The sequence below is a fragment of the Schistocerca serialis genome, chromosome 1 (assembly GCF_023864345.2).
Source record: "Schistocerca serialis cubense isolate TAMUIC-IGC-003099 chromosome 1, iqSchSeri2.2, whole genome shotgun sequence".
Taxonomy (NCBI): Eukaryota; Metazoa; Arthropoda; class Insecta; order Orthoptera; family Acrididae; genus Schistocerca; species Schistocerca serialis.
Window position 1 is genome coordinate 1,172,043,419 of NC_064638.1, and position 21,516 is coordinate 1,172,064,934.

General features: G+C 44.3%; 1 protein-coding gene across 2 annotated transcripts in view; it reads left to right on the forward strand.

Moving 5' to 3' along the window:
• The window catches only part of LOC126459643 (uncharacterized), a 132,375-nt gene that overhangs the window by 52,553 nt on the left and 58,306 nt on the right, over positions 1-21,516 (forward strand). For both annotated transcript variants that reach the window (XM_050095874.1, XM_050095875.1), the window contains one exon: positions 11,674-11,853. In XM_050095874.1, the coding sequence (XP_049951831.1) occupies positions 11,674-11,853 (180 nt within the window). The remainder of the gene's footprint in view (positions 1-11,673; positions 11,854-21,516) is intronic.

Sequence of the window (21,516 nt, forward strand, 5' to 3'; positions counted from 1 at the left end):
TGGCAACCAGTTCGACAAGAATGTAGTACCCTCGCCCACTAATTGTGGGCGATGGTAGTGCTAAACGGATATAGCCGGCTGGAGTGGCCGAGCGGTTCTAGGTGTTTCAGTCTGGACCGCGCGACCGCTACGGCGCAGGTTCGACTCCTGCCTCAAGCATGGATGTGTGTGATGTCCTTAGGTTAGTTAGGTTTAAGTAGTTCTAAGTTCTATAGCACTGATGACCTCAGATGTTAAGTCCCATAGTGCTCAAAGCCATTTGAACCATTTAAACGGATATGCGTACGCTCAAATTGCATGCTTCATTTGAGGTGATGTAAACTGAAGTGTTCGAAACCACATTCTCTTGTATGTTTGTTTTTCTCGGTATCGCTTGCTTCATTTGAACAAAGTCAACTGAAGAGTCTGATACCATTTATTTTTAGTTCGACATGTTGATGACGTCATGGCTAAAAGCAGACGGGTGGTATCCCATGTTTCAGTTATAACTAATTTTCGCTTCATTATATCCCATGTCGGAATACCCTCAAACTTTTTTTAGAAAAAATGCACTGAGTTCACCTATGCTGTAGCACTTTCACTTGTCTGAAGCTGAGATCTCCTCGCGAAGGCGACTATGCGAGTAAGTTAACCAGTCATTATCATCATCCGCAGCAGCTTCACCACTCACACATTCGAGTGCCCTGTTGAAAACAGCCCTCATCGAAACGCCTCCGATTTTCCTATCCTGAAGAGCAGCAGCCTAAATAAAGCAGCTTATCTTGAGATTGTCCACCCATCTCGTTGCTATCCTTTCCCATCCCTCTATATATTCTCGCGGCCGCTTTTCTGAGACACTGTTACTTTTTTTTACTGCGTGTCTCTCTCATCACTGTTTGGGCGTAGCAGCTCATGCCACTGTTGTTCTTCTAATGAGGCCATCGGTCAACCCGCCCTTTCAGATTAATCCGGCCACCTATCCCCCACTGATTTTAGGTTTCTACTTATTGCGCTTTTTAATCAAATAAATTGGTCACAGTGTCTCTTTTCCATGGCTGCTAGAGCAGTAAGACAAGCTGACTCTCGCTTGCAACACAACTGGCGCCAGTGTTAGTTGCTGCCCGCCAGTGCAGCTGTCCAGCCAGAAGCACGCATTGTGCAACGGACGCTCCACTCCGGTGGTTAGGGATCAAGTGTCCAGTTGACCACCTGACCACGCAGCTATTTCAGAGCCGTTGCCGGTCCGGCGGAGGTCGCGGCTTTATTTACAACCCGTCTATAATGAACTTGGCGACCTCTTCCTGCAGTTGGGCTTCATTCCCACGGTGCGTGCCCGACGCTTGCTCTTTGTGCTGTGAATGTCGGCAGTAGAAAGTGTGGGTCACTGGGCCACGCTTGGCGTCCGTAAACAAGGGGAGACTTGCTTCTGGCGCCGTCCGCCTATGTGGGAGCCCTACAGCGCTTGTGGGTCTACTATAGTTCAATTCCTTTATCTTGGCGGTTCGCGCATGCCCACCCAGACGCGGGAGATTGCTGCGTTGCCAGTTGCACGCGCCAAGCAAATTTACGTTTAGGGGGGAGAGCGTAGTTTATGAAGTAAAGCCACCACGGCCGCATTAACCCTTTCGCTGCTACAGAGACGTGCTCCCTGCATTCCGCCATGTGCGCGATTTTGACATCACTGCGCTGCTCGCCTGTGCAGACACGTGGTGTTCCGACTGCTTTGACACACTTATCATTCGATTACACAAAAATTATTTGGTCCAAAAATTTTATTTTTACACATCTTCTTGACTGATACCTTCCCCCCATAAATGACTTAATTTTGTTTCGATGTTCAACACTGTTATTGTGCAGCATTAAATGTAGTAAACCATTACACGAAATGTTGAAGAGTTTACAGAGGTAAAAAAAGTCGATAGCGTATACTTTCCACATGGTGGATTTTAGTTGCCACTAGAAATGTTAAAAAATTACATTCAAACGAATAAAATTCAGAAAGTAAGACACTTCGATATTGTTTTAAATTAAACCCCAAACAAGGTTTGAACTCAGAACCTTTCACTTAGCAGCCAACCACTTTAACCATTAAGCTAACACAGCTCGTCGTCCAATACACTTCCTGGAGGATTTTAAAATATGACGCAAAATATCGATAAACACTGTTGGTATGACTATGAATTACTCACGTTTCGTCCGAAGTACAATAAGAAATAACAATTACCGCTGTTCTTTATTGCGAAAAATCGGTTAGTGAGAATGATACAAACACCTTTCCTTGCTATCGCCTGAATTAGGAGGCTTATTGCTTGTTTGGTTTGATTAATTATTAGAATATGAAGCAATTGGTGTAAGGAACGTTTTTTCCAAACTTTCTATAAAAGAAATTCTGTTATCAAGACATTGCTTTTGTTCAGTTACTTTATTTATGACTAAACGTTTCTAAAACTGAAGACACTCGTCCGTGCTCTACACTGCAGTCGAGCTCTGGCCACGTCGTTCTCTGTTCATTGGCTGACTGTCTTTTGTGACGTCAGATGCGCAGAACGAACCTAAACTCGGCCGCCATCGTAAATGACGCGCACTTTACCACCGCGAACGTACAGAGAAGGCAACTTCTAACCCTACTTCTGCACTTCGCAAGTTGCCTTATGGAGTCTGGAGAAGGGTACTTTCTGTACCAGTCATTCTCCCCCCTCTCCTGTTCCAGTGACGAACTGTAAGCCGAAAGCGCCTCGTGTGAACTCGAATCTCTCTGATTTTACCTTCTCCGTCTTTTTGTGGGACGTACAGGCTGGTCCATTGATAGCGACCGGGCAAAATATCTCACGAAATAAGCATCAAACGAGAAAACTACAAAGAACGGAACTCGTCTAGCTTGAAGGGGGAAACCAGATGGCGCTATGGTTGGCCCACTAGATGGCGCTGCCATAGGTCAAACGGATATCAACTGCGTTTTTTTAAAAAAGTAGGAACCCCCTTTATTATTAGATATTCGTGCAATACGTAAAGAAATATGAATGTTTTAGTTGTACCATTTTCTTCACTTTGTGACAGATGGCGCTGTAATAGTCACAAATATATAACTACGTGGTATTATGTAACATTCAGCCAGTGCGCCGGCCGCGGTGGTCTAGCGGTTCTAGGCGCTCAGTCCGGAACCGCGCGACTGCTACGGTCGCAGGTTCGAATCCTGCCTCGGGCATGGATATATGTGATGTTCTTCGGTTAGTTAGGTTTAAGTAGTTCTAAGTTCTAGGGGACTGATGACCACCGATGTTAAGTCCCATAGTGCTCAGAGCCATTCCGCCAGTGCGGACGGTATTTGCTTCGTGATACATTACCCGTGTGAAAATGGACCGTTTACCAATTGCGGAAAAGGTCAATATCGTGTTGATGTATGGCTATTGTGATCAAAATGCCCAATGGGCGTGTTCTATGTATGCAGCTCGCTATCCTGGACGACATCATCCAAGTGTCCGGACCGTTCGCCGGATAATCACCCTATTTAAGGAAACAGGAAGTGTTCAGCCAAAAGTGAAACGTCTTCTACGACCTGCAACAAATGATGATGCCCAAGTAGGTGTTTTAGCTGCTGTCGCGGCTAATCCGCACATCAGTAGCAGACAAATAGCGCGAGAATCGGGAATCTCAAAAACGTTGGTGTTGAGAATGCTACATCAACATCGATTGCACCCGTACCATATTTCTATGCACCAGGAATTGCATGGCGACGACTTTGAACGTCGTGTACAGTTCTGCCACTGGGCACAAGAGAAATTACGCGACGATGACAGATTTCTTGCACGCGTTCTATTTAGCGACGAAGCGTCATCCACCAACAGTGGTAACGTAAACCGGTATAATATGCACTACTGGGCAACGGAAAATCCACGATGGCTGCGACAAGTGGAACATCAGCGACCTTGGCGGGTTAATGTACGGTGCGGCATTGTGGGAGGAAGGATAATTGGCACCCATTTTATCGATGGCGGTCTAAATGGTGCAACGTATGCTGATTTCCTACGTAATATTCTACCGATGTTCCTACAAGATGTTTCACTGCATGACAGAATGGCGATGTACTTCCAGCATGATGGATGTCCGGCACATAGCTCGCGTGCGGTTGAAGCGGTATTGAATAGCGTATTTCGTGACAGGTGGATTGGTCATTCACCGGATATGACGTCCCTGGATTTCTTTGTGTGGGGAAAGTTGAAGGATATTTGCTATCGTGATCCACCGACAACGCCTGACAACATGCGTCAGCGCATTGTCAATGCATGTGCGAACATTACAGAACGCGAACTACTAGGTGTTGAGAGGAATGTCGTTACACGTAATGCCAAATGCATTGAGGTTGACGGACATCATTTTCAGGATTTATTGCATTAATGTGGTATTTACAGGTAATCACACGTAACAGCATGCATTCTCAGAAATAAGTTTACAAAGGTACATGTATCACATTGGAACAACCGAAATAAAATGTTCAAACGCACCTACGTTCTGTATTTTAATTTAAAGAACCTACCTATTACCAACTGTTCGCCTAAAATTGTGAGCCATATGTTTGTATTACAGCGCCATCTATCAAAAAGCGAAAAAAGTGGTCCAACTAAAACATTCATATTTCTTTACGCACTACACGAATATGTAATAAAAAATGGGGGATCCTATTTTTAAAAAAACGCAGTTGATATCCGTTTGACCCATGACAGCGCCATCTAGCGGGCCAACCATAACGCCATCTAGTTTCCACCTTCAAGCTAGACAAGTTTCATTCTTTGTAATTTTTTTATTTGACGCTTATTTCGTGAGATATTTGGCCCTGTCACGATCAATGGACCACCCTGTACATAGGTGGAAGCAATATAGTGGTCGATTCTTCGTGGAGCATACGCTCTTGGAAATTTAACAGCAAACTACACTGTGGTTTTCCACTTAATATCGCCCCTACTGATACTACTAAATATTTAGTGGATGTGAACGCTTCCAGTAACTGTTCGGCAATAGGTAATGAATACAGAGTTGATGGGTAGCTGGGAGTTATTTTAATGGAACGGCATTTTGCAAGCGGCATTCGGTATCTCTTGCTACCGTGATTTTAGTGATATAAAACTAATTAGCGTTGAAAGAACCGGAGTAAACCGCGCTACCTAAATATTAATCTCATGACCGCCAGCACAGTGCATGATCCGCCTCGTTATGCGACGTTTACGTGCCACATCGTGCAAATTGCGCTGCGCCAGCAAATTTGGACTTTACATTTAGGACATTCACCGTCCTCCGCCTCTCAATTTGCGAAAAGGTTCTTTGCAAAAACGAATAAGGAATCTGTATTCACTTCTATATCCTCAGACGTCTGTACAGAGCATAGCAGAGGGCTCTTCTTGCCAGTGTTCCCATTTTTTTATCATATTCCAAACTTAAAGTCATCTTGCTGGAGCGGAAGCTCCTGTTGCCGTTTCCCGTGTTTATGTAGTAAGTTCGGTTTTCAAAGCCCTTCCTTTTATAAAATACAATGTAATCCCTTCTTTTATTCTTTACTCAAACATATTTCGACACCTACGTGCCATTTTCTTTTTTATTTCTGTAGCATATTTTACAAAATATGTTGGTTCTCTATTTTAGGCCAAAAAACGCGCATTTTGTTTTGTTGTGATTGCTCACTAGTCTCCTCATGAATTTTAAAAGATGGCATTTTCTTGCTTTCATGCCTTATATGGCTTGACAGCATGTCATCAGCAAAGTAGGCAGAAAAAAAGTGCCAAAGAGTAATCTCTTTTTATATTGTTTTCCCAAGAGCAACTTAGATTTTCCATCTTACTGTACTTCTTGATATATTGTCTTTGTGCTTGTAAATGTACGCACTGTTTCTTTCACCTTTTTCATTTCATTCTCACCTTGTACCGTAAGTTTTCAGACAGAAAACGAAATTTAGGGAAACGTGTGGTCACCATACTCTTCGAGAGATATTAGGTTACTGTCGCTACTCTGTTGTTCATCGTATTATTTTTATCCAATGTGGCGTTAGTGTTGAATGGCTGGTGGGAGTTTTTATGGTGCGAGAGCTAATGTAAACATATTTGATGTGAGTGTGTATTGCCTACCGGTGTGGCCGAGCGGTTCTAGGCGCTCCAGTCTGGAACCCCGCGACCGCTACGGTCGCAGGTTCGAATCCTGCCTCGGGCAAGGATGTATGTGATGTCCATGGGTTAGTTAGGTTTAAGCAGTTCTAAGTTCTGGGGGACTGATGACCTCAGAAGTTGAGTCCCATAGTGCTCAGAGCCATTTGAGCCATTTGAGTGTGTATTGTGTGCGTGAACGTAGGGAGAGAATGAGAAAGTAAGGTCGAAAAGCACCTGTTTTTAGGCAATATAGAACTTTTAAATATTAATTATATTTAAAAGTCCTATCTTGCGTAAATAATATTAATTATATTTAAAGGTATTATCTTGCCTAAAAACATGTGTCTTTGTATAATTGATTAAGTTTGGGAGGCAGTGTTTTATTGTATGATATCCTGTAAACTCCTTCCGAATACTCCTTGAAAGCTCGACGGAGCCGGCCGTCCGCCGTGTCATCCTCAGATCATAAGAGTCACTGGATGCGGATATGGAGAAGCATGTGATCAATTCACCGCTCTTCCGACAGTTGTCAGTTTACGAGACCGAATGGTATTCGGTATTCGTTGAAAATTTTGTTTCCTTGTATTATTACTTTTTTGTTTGTGAAAGTCATCGCGTGTTTTCATTAGAGTCTAAGGCTTTCTTTGAAGACCTCCAAATCAGTTTCAGCGGTATTTGGGTGGTGGTTTACCTCTACGAGATGATCTGCAGAGGTAGAGCTTATAATGACACCTTTAAGGCCCCGAGACGTTCTTTCCGCACTGTTTCCCGTTCATTCGATGAACAAAAATGGTTCAAATGGCTCTGAGCACTATGGGACTTAACTTCTGAGGTCATCAGTCCCCTAGAACTTAGAACTACTTAAACCTAACTAACCTAAGGACATCACACACATCCATGCCCGAGGCAGGATTCGAACCTACGACCGTAGCGGTCACGCGGTTCCAAACTGAAGCGCTTAGAGCCGCAAGGCCACACCGGCCGGCATTCGATGAACAAGTGGCCACAATTGGGGGGTGGGGGGGGGGGTGTCGATGATGTAAGTGTTTACCGTCCGCAACTCACCGTACAACGGGTTGCCGATTATAGACGTGCACATAGCCTGGGGAGCAATAGAGTAGCGGTGGCGCACGTCACAAGGTGAGTAGGCACGACTTCCGATGCAGTTCCGCGCTGCAGGTGAGGGGGACCTCGCCATGGCGGCAGTGAGTGACGTCACCGCGGAAGTACAAGGCCGGGCCGCGTGGCGGCGCGGCTGGTCTCGCGCGATCCGCGACCTTGCCGCACCTGTTGCTCATTTCCCTCTCATTTGCATCTGTGTGCATGTTGACGCCGAAGGCTCCCCGCACTGCACGAGACGGACTGCAAGCGATCGAGGTGTAGGAGACACACACACACCCAAAAAGAAAAGACGCAACGTGTGAGCGGCACACTTGACGCCGATGAAGTAACAGCGCACCTCGCTACTGTGTAATTCTTATCTGTCCATCTTGGCCGCTCCTCCGTATTCTGTGAGAGCACTCGTCGTTGGCTGAGTGTGTTGTGAGCAAAATACCTAATAACCTCCTCCCCTCTCCCCCTCCTCTAGCCAACTCCTTCCGACACAGAATGGTAATCTTCCATTGCTTGTGCGTGCGAGCAAATAGTGCATAAGCGATGAGCGAGGAACTGCGTTGTTGTATTTGTTTGGTTTAAGAATGCATTGACCATTGCAAAAATAGATACGTGGAAGACGCTTTGCATCTGTTGGACAGTTTACACGCCAAATTGAATCTTTAATCTGAAAGTTGCTTTGAACACCAAAATTACGTCACTAGTCGTGAACCTTGTGGAGGCAGTATGCCGTTACCTTCCTCCGTCCTAGGTGAAATGTGGCCATCAAACCATAACGCAGTTTGACATTTTTCACATATGCAGATCTTTGGTGGAGGTAAAAGAAGTTGTAAGTGAACAACAAAGTATTTTAGGAGCGACTGATGATTGAACTCCAAATGTGTAGTTTTACACTTACCCACTTATCTACTGAGCCATTTGTAGTTTGACATTCGTACACTTGGCTACCAAACCATTTTCAGTTCGACACTTATGCAGTTAGCTACCGAGCCGTTTGTAATTCGACAGTTGCCAATTTACCAGCCGACAACACACACGGCAGGCATGCCACTCAAATACGCTCCAGATGATGGTCCACTCGGTCGTTTTTCGCATGATGCGTCCATATGCAAGGCGTGGGCGGCTGGCGTGACTGTCGGAATAGAAACCCAGCTGCTTGCGATTCGATCCACTGGAAAATACAGAGGGTTCCTCGTGGCACGTAATACGGTTTTCACCTCGATCAGACCAGTCAGTATGTCAAACGCAGCTTACCCAAACGGTCGGAGTTCAACGATTACACTGTAAGTCGGTCAGTCATTGTGAGACTGCGCATTTTCACAAATCTGGAGAATTCAAGGACTCCTGTTTTTACGTCTTTGCCAGTCGTAGTACATGTGCGTGGCGGAATATATATATAATGTCTAAATATCATTTTACCTCCTTCCTGATGTGTTCAAAGATGCCGTGTAACAAGACAAACTTTCGATTCGCTTCATCATCAGCAAGAAGTTATCTAGTTTTTAGCGTCAGAGTTATTCCACAAGGTGTATGTGGCAAGAAGGAATGTTTCGTCTGGGAAAGTGCACTTTCTGAGTGTTAGGAGGAAACGTTTGACTGACGCTCAGCATGTTTGCTTACATATGTTGAATCTACATGTAATAACGAATCACACTATATATTTGCAACTAAAAATGTACAGTATAATCAAAAGGACCTAAACACATTTTTCCGAAGCCATAACCAATGGTTACTTTCTCCACCCTAACGGGTTCAAATGGCTCTGAGCACTATGGGATTTAACATCTGAGATCATCAGTCCCCTAGAACTTAGAACAACTTAAACCTAGCTAACCTAAGGACATCACATACATCCATACCCGAGGCAGGATTCGAATCTGCGACCTTAGCAGACGCACGGTTCCGGACTGAAGCGCCTAGAACTGCTCGGCCACCGCGGCCGGCCTAACGGGGTAAAGAAACAACATTCCCCCCCCCCTCCCCTCCCAAAGACGTTTTTTAAACATTGATATTGGAAAATATATGTCAGACTACTGAAAATTAGAAGAGTTTCTACACTAAAAAATAACGGAACAAGATTCCTCCGACACATTCATTGGCAACAGCGATGGTGTGTGTCAGACCAATTTTGACCACTTCTCGCCAGGCAGAGGCGCTGTTCAGGGGAAAAAAACGCAATGGCCACTTTACCCCACCTTACCGTGTTTCATAATGTAGTTGGGGAAGATGGTTGGGGAGCGGTCACGTCTGATCGGTGTAGAGATTCGTCAGGAATGACACATGGTTCGAATTCCGGTTAGATAATTGGGGTGTTAAGGACACGCAAGCCGCCGGAATGGCGTCAAGTCCAGACTTGCACCCAATCCTCGAGCCGCCCGCAATTATTACTGCTTTGAGCACAACACAGCTGTACCCACACAACTATGTACAGACCAGCTAACGCACAGATTAATGTGTATCGAGAGTACTTTGACACAGAGAGACATGAAAAAACTCTGCTGACGCTGTTGACAGTGCTTTCATCCGCAGCCAAACGTTTTTTGTTCCTCTCAAATGGTTCAAATGGCTCTGAGCACTATGCGACTTAACTTCTGAGGTCATTAGTCGCCTAGAACTTAGAACTAATTAAACCTAACTAACCTAAGAACATCACACACATCCAAGCCCGAGGCAGGATTTGAACATGCGACCGTAGCGGTCGCTCGGCTCCAGACTGTAGCGCCTAGAACCGCACGGCCACTCCGGCCGGCATTGTTCCTCTCTGTGAGTAAGTATCCTCATATGTCAGGAAGCATACATTTCTGGACCCATGTTTACTGAGCTTCTTAATCTTGTTTGGATTAGTACTGCCACCTCTGAAAATATTCAACACCTTGTGGATCTACACTACTGGCCATTATAAATGCTACACCGAGAAGAAATATAGATGATAAACGGGTATTCATTGGACAAATATATTATACTAGACCTGACATGTGATTACATTTTCACGCAATTTGGGTGCAAAGCTCCTGAGAAATCAGTACCCAGAACAACCACCTCTGGCCGTAATAACGGCCTTGATAGGCCTGGGCATTGAGTCAAACAGAGCTTGGATGGCGCGTACAAGTACAGCAGCCCATGATGCAGCTTCAACACGATTCCACAGTTTATCAAGAGTAGTGACTGGCATATTGTGACGAGCCAGTTGCTCGGCCACCATTGACCAGACGTTTTCAGTTGGTGAGAGATCTGGAGAATGTGCTGGCCAGGGCAGCAGTCGAACATTTTATGTATCCAGAGAGACCCGTATAGGACCTACAACTTGCGGTCGTGCATTATCCTGCTGAAATGTAGGGTTTGGCACGGATCGAATGAAGGGTAGAGCCACGGGTCGTAACACCTCTGAAATGTAACGTCCACTGTTCAAAGTGCCGCCAATGCGAACAAGAGGTCACCGAGACGTGTAACCAATGGCACCCCATATCATCACGCCGGGTGATACGCCAGTATGGCGATGACGAATACACGCTTCCAATGTGCGTTCCGCGCGATGTCGCAAAACACGGATGCGACCATCATGATGCTGTAAACAGAACCTTGATTCATCCGAAAAAATGACGTTTCGCCATTCGTGCACCCAGGTTCGTCGTTGAGTACACCATCGTAGGCGCTCCTGTCTGTGATGCAGCGTCAAGGGTAACCGCAGTCATGGTCTCCGAGCTGATAGTCCGTGCTGCTGCAAAACGTCGTCGAACTGTTTGGCAGATGGTTGTTGTCTTGCAAACGTCCCCATCTGTTGACTCAGGGATCGAGACGTGGCTGCACGATCCGTTACAGCCATGCGGATAAGATGCCTGCCATCCCGACTGCTAGTGATATGAGGCCGTTGGGATCCAGCACGGCGTTCCGTATTACCGATTCCATGTTCTGCTAACAGTCATTGGATCTCGATCAACGCGATTCACCAGGAAACGCCGGTCAACTGCTGTTTGTGTATGAGAAATCGGTTGGAAACTTTTCTTATGTCAGCAAGTTGTACGTGTCGCCACCGGCGCCAACCTTGTGTGAATGCTCTGAAAAGTAAATCATTTGCATATCACAGCATCTTCTTCCTGTCGGTTAAGTCTCGCGTGTGTAGCACGTCATCTTCGTGGTGTAGCAATTTTGATGGCCAGTAGTGTAGTTGTAGAATACAGAATGGACAAGTTGCAGCTTAGATTGAATCCCGTCGTTTTTGTGGTACGCTAATGATGTCTGTTGTGTTGCTTTAAACGAGGGAATGAAGGAAGGGAGTATGCTTAGTGTGTCAACCAGCCTTGCTAGGACTCAGGGCGGCTGTAGGCCCGCCTTGGCGCCATGGCTAGGCGGTCGCTCACTTGTTATGCTTCGTGTTATGCGAGCTTTGGTAGGTGTATGCCTGTGCCCTGGGAGTGTGCCCCACACCAATCGGCGTGCCGGCGTTTTGCAGGAGACCGCGAACCTGGTGTACTACATGATGGGGGCGGTGGCGGCGCACAAGCTGGTGCTGGCCTTCTGCGTGGGCGTGCAGCTGATCGCGGCGGGCACGCGGCCGCGCTACATCGTCTGCTACGTACTCACGTTCGCGCTCGTCTCGCCCATCGGCATCGGCGTCGGGCTCGCTCTGGGGGTGAGTAACAGCTGGCGCCTGCTGCGCGCTGTGGCCTGGGCAACGAACATCTCGGTTTGCCCCATCTCAAGGCACCAGCATACGGTCTACTGCAAGACGGAAGCATTGTAGCTGAAATAACGTCCAGCACATACTGATTTATTACTGCCCAGATTGCTTTGCTCTTGATTCTAACTGATAAGTACGTTCAGGAGCTCCAATGGCCAAATACTTCCACGCGTCTGGTCAGTTAGATGATTTCATTGTTGTGCAGAATTTTCTGATTCATTGCCACTGGTCTGACGCCGACACTGACGCTGTACTGACGGGCCTTATCCTTGGCCCGAGGATGGTGGTGTTCTAGCTTGTTACAGCCTTGCCTCCTGTTCCTTGCTGGGTGTGTGATGGTGTTTCCTCTCTTGATGATCTATCCTGTTTGTCGATGACTCCTGGCTGCCGGCATGCGAACATGGTAGACTGATCGTGCCATTATTTGAGATCTGATAAAAATGTAGGTCCCATACTTTTACAGCAGATAGTGTTGATCAAAAGTTAAAAAAAAACAACCTTCTAAGACATGAAGAGTGATGGAAATATCATATGTTCTAAGTGCCATTCTTTCCACAAACACCATTTTCAGTGCAGTTGTTTTCTTGGTTGCATGTCCCTAGACTTCTTCCAAGTGCCAAAACATGGCCATTGTCGGGTGTTCATTGGTCGTCATGGCAGCCACTGCTTCGCTCATGAGTTCCAAATACCCTGCATCAAGGTCTTCTCTACTTAGTTGGTTCACAGTTTGTGTGGTACACAGAGTGCATGTGAGGTAATATTTGTTTCAAAAAAACATCTTTATAATGGAAAAGGATAATTTGCATTTCAAAAACAGTAAAACTATGTGTAGAAGTCAAGTACCAAAACAACTTGTGTCTAGAAAATTTTGTGTAAAAGCCATTTCTCCCTCGACAATACAGGGAGTTCAACATCTGATCCTCTGTTGACTACACTTTTACCACTTACAACAATACTGCCGTATTTCTGTACTGCACTCATGTTACCACAAATAAAACCTTGTGACTCGATGTTAATGGCACTTAGAACCAGTCAATTCCCTGGTATGCACCTAGAAAATTCTTAATAAATTATTTATTTTCTGATTTGACTCATTATTTATTTCAGTGATGAGGTTAGCAGCATATTTCTGTAATGTGTTTTGGTTCTCCGTACAAATGTGACATTTGGCACATAAAATATTTGACATTTCCACTCACCATATAGCGGAAATGCTGAGTTGCAGGTAGGCAAAACTAGAAACTGTAAAACAACTAAACTTTTGGCCAAAAAAGTCTTCCTCAGAATTAGTCAACATACACACTTATACAGGCTTGAGTCTGGCCTTGACAGCTAGAGACTGCTGTCACATGTGTGAGTTGCATTTGCATTTGTGTGTGTGTGTGTGTGTGTGTGTGTGTGTGTGTGTTTGTTGTTTAATTCCGATGAAGGCCTTTTTGGCCAAAAGTTGACTTGTTTGACAATCTTTTTGTTGTGCCGTCTGTGACTCAGCATCTCCACTATACTTTTCATAATATTGTCATTCTCCCATCCTGGATTTGCCATTCTTTGACGTTTTCACTCCTCATATGCCTGTAAAAACAAAAACGTTTTGAATTATTTTCCACTTGGTATTTCACCAGTCATCTGCCTCTGTTTATTTTTTTCCTTTTATTCCTTTACAAAATTTTATGTCAGATATAAAACACACAATTACATTAGTGTAACAGAAAACAATTTTACTTTATCACTACTTATGTATTTTGTTAACACATTCTCACGTCAGTTTTCAGTATCGAAATTGAGAGAGTGCGTATTCTACTCACCTTGTTTGTCTCCTTTTGGAAGGTAGTCTATAAACACACTTCCTTTGCAGCATCTGTTTATTCTTTGTGCCATCTCTTTTTGACTGGAATTGGCCTTTTTTTCTTTTATGCCCAATTATTTTAAAATTTGATAACTTGATGTGACACTACTGGATTTTGTTCCAGGTTCTGGTCCTTGTCTAGCACACACATTTTATCTGTCACAGAACTGCAAAACAGTGCACATTTCTGTGTATAATGAAATATTCACTTTAGGAACAACCCCTATGCGATAGCTAAACCTCCTTTCTGCAGTATTCTTTCTCCCAGAGGTATGCAGGAAAGATTTTGTAGATTGGAAAGCAGAAGACAGGTACTACACCAGAGCTGAAGCTGTGAAGGCTGAACATGTGCCATATTAGGGTTGCTCATTTGGTAGGACGAATGGCTGCAAATCTGGTACACAATTTTAATCTGCCACAATATTTCATGTAGTCTGTGGCTGCTACATGTTCTTACTCATATCTCATCCCATTACTCAAAAAATCACCATATGTGTTAGCTTCACCCTCTATCATTAATTAGTAACACCATGAGTAATGTGAGCCATAAATTTATTGTTTTTGTTAAGTCTTTCAGGGAGTTCAAATAATTTTGACTATTAGTGTGGAACTACTTTTCCAACAGTATGTACTGAATGGTGAACCATGCTTACTCTCTTCCAGAAATGTCAATAGCCTTTCTTTCAGAAAGTTTCAATGTTGCGGCATTTCACACTGTGCAACCTGTTTTACTGAGTTCTCAACTGAACTTTCCTGCTGGTTACCATATCATTTGATATTCACCTTCACTCCATTCTCTTTTTCTCTCCACTGTGCTTGATCCACTAACAGGTAATAATATGTTTTGAGATGTCAAGTATAATTCTCTCTCAGATTTACGGCAATAGCTGTCAGAGAGATTACAACTTCTGTTAACAGTAGCCTCAATAGCTGTCATTCCTTTAGTTGTGTATTGATACTGTAACAGATAACATGACTAGTAAGTCTATATTTTTCACATAACTCTGTTATCGGTCATTTGCTGGATCACATGAAGTCTGAATGAACTTATAATCTTACTTTCATAATACTATAATTCATTGTAGATGTTAGCAGGTGGAACTTCACATTTACAAAAATAAAAAAGCAATAGTATTGTCATTCAGGCTTGGAATTAAAATAAGGAATGGATAGAAAAACCAAGTTTTTGCTGAGACAGGTTGCAAGCTAGAATTTTTTCTCAAATTCTTTCTTGCAAAATGGCTTAGTGAGATACAGGATTAATCAATTGAATCACAGGTGTGTCCATGTCGATAAGGTACTGCCCCTATTGCTTCAGTTCAGAACATCATCAGGAGAGAAGATCCATCTGAGGTAGTGTGTAACCGTGATGCATTCAGATCTGTACATGTTGTTGGCAGTCAGTCAGTGGATGGGCGGGGCTAACGAGATGACTGCCGTGTCCTGTGGACCAGACATGTAGTGTTCTTGGTCTCTGCATGAGACAGCATTCAAAGAACTAGTGTTCTCTCACAGAATCAGCAAGAGTTCAACACGTAAGCCATTAATGTGAAAACAAGAGGCATAATTATTGGAGGAGGGAGAGGAAAGACAATTAAAGGTGCACATGATTAATCAGTGTTGCCTGTATGAGGGAAGGAACTACAGTTTGTGGTGGACAGGATTGTAAAAGAGTAGTGAATGCGAATAAATACGGGAAAGGCCAAAATGATGACAGTCAGCAAATGTGAAGGCTGTGTCAAAATATCATTGGAAGGGAAGACTTTGAAATAAGTAAAATCTTTTGGTACTGTGGAAGTTTAGTGTCAGAAAATGAAACTTATCACAAGGTGCAAAGTTTTGTAGTGTGTACAAATCATTGATGAAGTCAAAGTGGAGACAAGTTACACAGACTTGGTCATCTTATTTGTTACACTGTCCAATCGCAAGACAAAAGCTGTCTCACCTATAGATCTTGTGTCACCTGATCATGGCAGTGCTAGAGTTTTTACCTTACAGCAGGTGACCCAGCCAGAAATGCGAGGTAGCTTGCTACAGCATGGGGTGATACTAATCCAAAATTCGGGTTTACTCATTGGATAGCAAATCATCCGTAGGGAATAAAAGTGACAAAGGACATAGAATCAAACAAAAAGTAATTGTTTGCCCATTACCTAGACATTCCTAACTGGTGGAATGTGAAGAAATGTATGCAAGGTGTTGTCGTTGACCATGAGATACAAGAGATTTGAATACAACGGGCAGTAAACACAGCAACTTTTAGCCCATTTGCATCTGTGAATGATGTGCAAGCAGTTTGCAGAGTGCACATCATTGCAGCAGGCGAAGGAACCTTGTTCATACTCTTGGGGCACGAGCAGAATTCTACAGATGTGATTTTACACTAGACTGATTCCAAAATAATGGAAACCAGTTAATGTTAATCAAAGATGGCGACTACTGAACAACATTGGCGTGAATCTGCCGCTGACTGGGCTCCGTTTGAAGTCTGCATAAGACTGAGGTCGCAGAACAGTTCTCTGTAGTTTTATTGTCTCAGAGTTAACACAGTAGAGCGCCTGCCTACTCTGGACAAAAACAGTTCCTATAGCCATCCTTTCCGCGGGGGTGGGAACTGAGGGAAAAAAGTAATGCAATGGCTGTGCCTTTTATCAGTTTACCCAATCTTGTGCCTTTCTGAAACGAGCTTTGGATGATATTAACACTCTAACTACCAATTTTATTTCAAAACATTAACGGTTGGTTAGTTTAATTAATGTCTTGGAAGTAACAATATGAGAAGAACGTTTCCCCCTGAATCGTTCTCCAAGGGGGTTGGAAGGAGGGGCGGGGTGTAAGACGAAAGTTACCCCCAGGGTTTCAGAGAATGGCTGCACAAAAACTACAAGATGTACTGAGAACAGACACACATCAGTGGACAGGGTATCTCTACAAGTCTGAAATTCACACCCAAAGTGCTCAATATGGGCTTCGTTTGTACTGTCGCAAGTGTCATTGTCTGGGAACGCGCGAAGACCGGCCGCTCTGCGAATCTGTTAATTAGGTTGCCTATATGCAAGTGCGAACTAATTCGATATGACAATACGGAGACAAAGACTAACAATGAAACTTGAGGACAGCACAACCTACAGGTGCAGTCTGTAATTGTAAGAATTTTGCTAACCATTAGTAGGCCTCCCTTTACCAATGGGACATTGATACGTAACAATAACATGCAGCAGTTCTCCGATAACCTATCGTGGGACACATGCGCCCATGGCAGTCAAAGCCTGAAAACTGTTTCATCCTGGCCATCTGAAGGTCCTGCATCTAAGGCAATACATCGGTTGGTTCCGAAGGTCGAAAAAAAAAAAAGATATTACACTGTCATTTGCTTTTACGGTTTCCGACTAGTTAAAAATCCACGTAATCGGCCAGTGATTATTATAATTGGATTTGTAATTTTGCTCCCGTTATGAGTCCATGGTAGGTAATATTAATATTCAGTTACTTAGGTTTTCGTCTTTTGTAAGGGACTAGACGACGCAGCTTACGAGGCCTCTCCGCGTGTAGATGATGCAATGCGGAATAGTCTGAGGTTTATAGTTCGTTGTCAGTAAAAAGAGAATTGTAATGAAATTTACAAACAGATTCGCTAAGCGTTCTGTCTGATGTTTAGTATTGTATGGCAGCGAGCCATGGATATTTAAACAGAAAGAGAAAAAATACTTGGACAGTTTTGAAATGAGGTTGTGGGGAAAAAGTTGAAATCAAAGTGGACTTACAGAAAGACTTCTAGGAATAAGAGAGGAAAGACAACTAGTGGCAATGATGAGGATGAAGAAAACTTCTCGTCTCAGACGTGTATTGCAAAGAATTTGCTTGTAGCGGAATGTCATCGAGGGAACGATTACAAGAAACAGGAGACGAAGATGACTTCAACGTTGGACGAAATTGGCAGCAGAGTAAGGAAGAATACCAGGACAGTGGCAAGTGGAGGGGGTCCACTGATGTACGTGATTACTCTACACAATAAAGTGCTGGCAGAGGATTCAATGAACCACCTTCATGCTGTCTCTCTACCGTTCCACTATCGAACGGCACGCGGGAAAAACGAGCGCTTACATTTTTCCGTGCGAGCCCTGATTTCTCTTATTTTATCGTGATGATCATTTCTCCCTATGTAGGTGGGTGCCAACAGAATGTTTTCGCAATCGGAGGAGAAAATTGGTGACTGAAATTTCATGAGAAGATCCCGTCGCAACGAAAAACGTCTTTGTTTTAATGACTGCCACTCCAATTCACTTATCATGTCTGTGACACTATCTTCCCTGTTCCGCGATAATACAAAACGAGCTGCCCTTCTTTATACTTTTTCGATGTCATCCATCAGTCCCACCAAATGCGGATCCCACACCGCACAGCAGTACTCCAGAATAGGGCGGACAAGCGTGGTGTAAGCATTCTCTTGAGTAGACCTGTTGCACCTTCTAAGTGTTCTGCCAATGAATCGCAGTCTTTGGTTTGCTCTACCCACAGTATTATCTATGTGATCGTTCCAATGTAGCGTATTTGTAATTGTAATCCCTAAGTATTTAGTTGAATTTACAGCCCTCAGATTTGTGTGACTTATCGCGTTATCGAAATTTAGCTGATTTCTTTTTGTACTTATGTGAATAACTTCGCACTTTTTTTGTATTCAGGGTTGTAAGATACGTACACCGAAAAAGAAGATGTGCTGCACCAGTTAACACACATTGTCTCAAGCAGACGCTAAGCTTTTTGCCAAATAATAACTGATTTACGACTCTGCTGAATCAGCTGGCCATAGTTACGTGGTTTTTAGCAAACAGATCACAGCATGTTCTTATCAATGGAGAGACGTCTACAGACGTTAAAGTAACCTCTGGCGTGCCACAGGGGAGTGTTATGGGACCATTGCTTTTCACAATATATATAAATGGCCTAGTAGATAGTGTCGGAAGTTTCATGCGGCTTTTCGCGGATGATGCTGTAGTATACAGAGAAGTTGCAGCATTAGAAAATTGTAGCGAAATGCAGGAAGATCTGCAGCGGATAGGCATTTGGTGCAGGGAGTGGCAACTGACCCTTAACATAGACAAATGTAATGTATTGCGAATACATAGAAAGAAGGATCCTTTATTGTATGATTATATGATAGCGGAACAAACACTGGTAGCAGTTACTTCTGTAAAATATCTGGGAGTATGCATGCGGAACGATTTGAAGTGGAATGATCATATAAAATTAATTGTTGGTAAGGCGGGTACCAGGTTGAGATTCATTGGGAGAGTCCTTAGAAAATGTAGTCCATCAACAAAGGAGGTGGCTTACAAAACACTCGTTCGACCTATACTTGAGTATTGCTCATCAGTGTGGGATCCGTACGAGATCGGGTTGACGGAGGAGATAGAGAAGATCCAAAGAAGAGCGGCGCGTTTCGCCACAGGGTTATTTGATAACCGTGATAGCGTTACGGAGATGTTTAACAAAGTCAAGTGGCAGACTCTGCAAGAGAGGCGCTCTGCATCGCGATGTAGCTTGCTCGCCAGGTTTCGAGAGGGTGCGTTTCTGGATGAGATATCGAATATATTGCTTCCCCCTACTTATACCTCCCGAGGAGATCACGAATGTAAAATTAGAGAGATTAGAGCGCGCACGGAGGCTTTCAGACAGTCGTTCTTCCCGCGAACCATACGCGACTGGAACAGGAAAGGGAGGTAATGACAGTGGCACGTAAAGTGCCCTCCGCCACACACCGTTGGGTGGCTTGCGGACTATAAATGTAAATGTAAATGTAAATACATTGTATAGTTTGTTCACCGACATATGCTACTGGTACTCTCTGGAATCGTTAACCTCAATCGTCGAGTGTACAGAAGAGCAGAGCGTTGCGGACAAGTAACGCTGGCGGTTCGTGCAACAGGCCGCAGTTCCTTGTTTTTAAGATTGAGTTGTTGGCGCCAACGCCGTGGTGCTCCCGCCTATTATTCCTCGGAGCGGGCAGCGCCTGCCGCGGTGACAGGGCGTTCCCAGTCCACGCCAGGCCGGGAACTCGTGGTCGCCTTTCTCCCGTTCCGGCGTCCGCCGGCTGCAGCTGCGCTGGCTCGGCAACCCTGAGACTACCGTTGTGTTTACAAAGGAGCCAGCTGGCTGTTGAGCAAAGTGGTGCAAGCCGCGGCTACTTAGCGCCCGTACTTGGACGCCCTGCCCGCGCCCACGATCCGCCAACTCAAATAGCAGGCACTGTACTATTAAAGCCACTTTCACGCGAGCTACTGTAGACTGCTTGTGGCAAGGTCGTCTACCGCAGCGTCCCTGGCGTTTCATTTCTGTGCCGAGTCTCGCACGATACGAGTTTACATACCAGCGACAAAACTGCGTGTGTTGTTAGACCTTTCTGCTGTATCTTCGTTGATCCATTACGGAACGTGGGACGACGGCTAGCATCAACTTCTTGATGCAATAATTTACCAACAGCCGTATGATTTACAGAAGTTTATTTTATTTTATTAACTTCTATGTGCTACCAGTTTCGGCATTACATTGTTGCCATCTTCAGACCCCACTCGTCATAATCGTAAAATCGCTATACACGGAGGGAGCCATATAACTGGATCCGTGAATCAATCGTCCTGCAACAGTTCTTGGTGGACAGGCGACACAGTCTCTAGAGCAAACGAGCTAACGAACGGAAGGATTGAAAGGCGACTTCTGTATCTAACATAGCGAGGAAAAGGCACCGACTGACAGTGAAGTCATTTAACACGTTGATGCACTAAAACTTCCGGGCAGATTAAAACTGCGTGCCAGACCGGGACAGACCATGGCATACTCCGCTGCAGAGAGAAAGGTTCATCCTCGAACGAATCCCCTAGGCTGTGGATAAGCCAGTTCTCGGCTACATATTTTTTTCCAAGCGTGCTAGTCCCGAAAGAAATGCCACAGAACTTTCGTGCAGTTTGTGAAGTAGCTGAGGGTAGCAGATACTGGCTGAATTCTACGTGTGAGAGTGGGTCGTCATTCCTGTCTAGATAGTTCAGTCGGTAGAGCATTTGCCCCGCGAAAGTTAAAAGTAGCGGGTTCGTTTCCCGGTCTGGTACACAGTTTTAATCTGCTACGATGTTTCAGATCAGCGCACACTCCGCTGCATATATATATATATATATATATATATATATATATATATATATATATATATATATATATATTAGACGGAAAGCCTAGACTTTTTTATTTAGCGCACTGAAACGTCGACATTTAATGCGAAAACCATTGTGAAAAAGTGAGGGTTATTCGCGAATAGTAAAAAGATTCAGGCTAGTAAGTATTAGGAGAGACAAATATATCAGGTAACAGACTAAATTGGAAGACGTAATTATTCCCGCAGTGAAAACGAAGTGTGGGTGACGGAGGCATGCAGCCAGGTGGATGGACGGTTGATGAACGAAGACAGTTCTGTGTGTATTGTAAAACATAAGATAATAAAAGAAAACGCAGCACGGAGACGACGGCGTAATGGAAGAGGGCAGATGATACTATGGAACTTGCATGATACTCGCGGATGCGGAAAGCTGCTGAACGTAAAGTGTTGTGACTTGACAAGACAGCCAAGTCACTATGAGAGGAAGCCGAAAGGCACGCGCTTAAGCTCACGCAGATTGGCGTGAAGTCTGGAACATTACAAGGAAATGAGAACGTAGAAAACGGACGCAGTTGGTGTAATACTTTAATCCACAATTGGTGAACATCGCTCTTGATGATACATG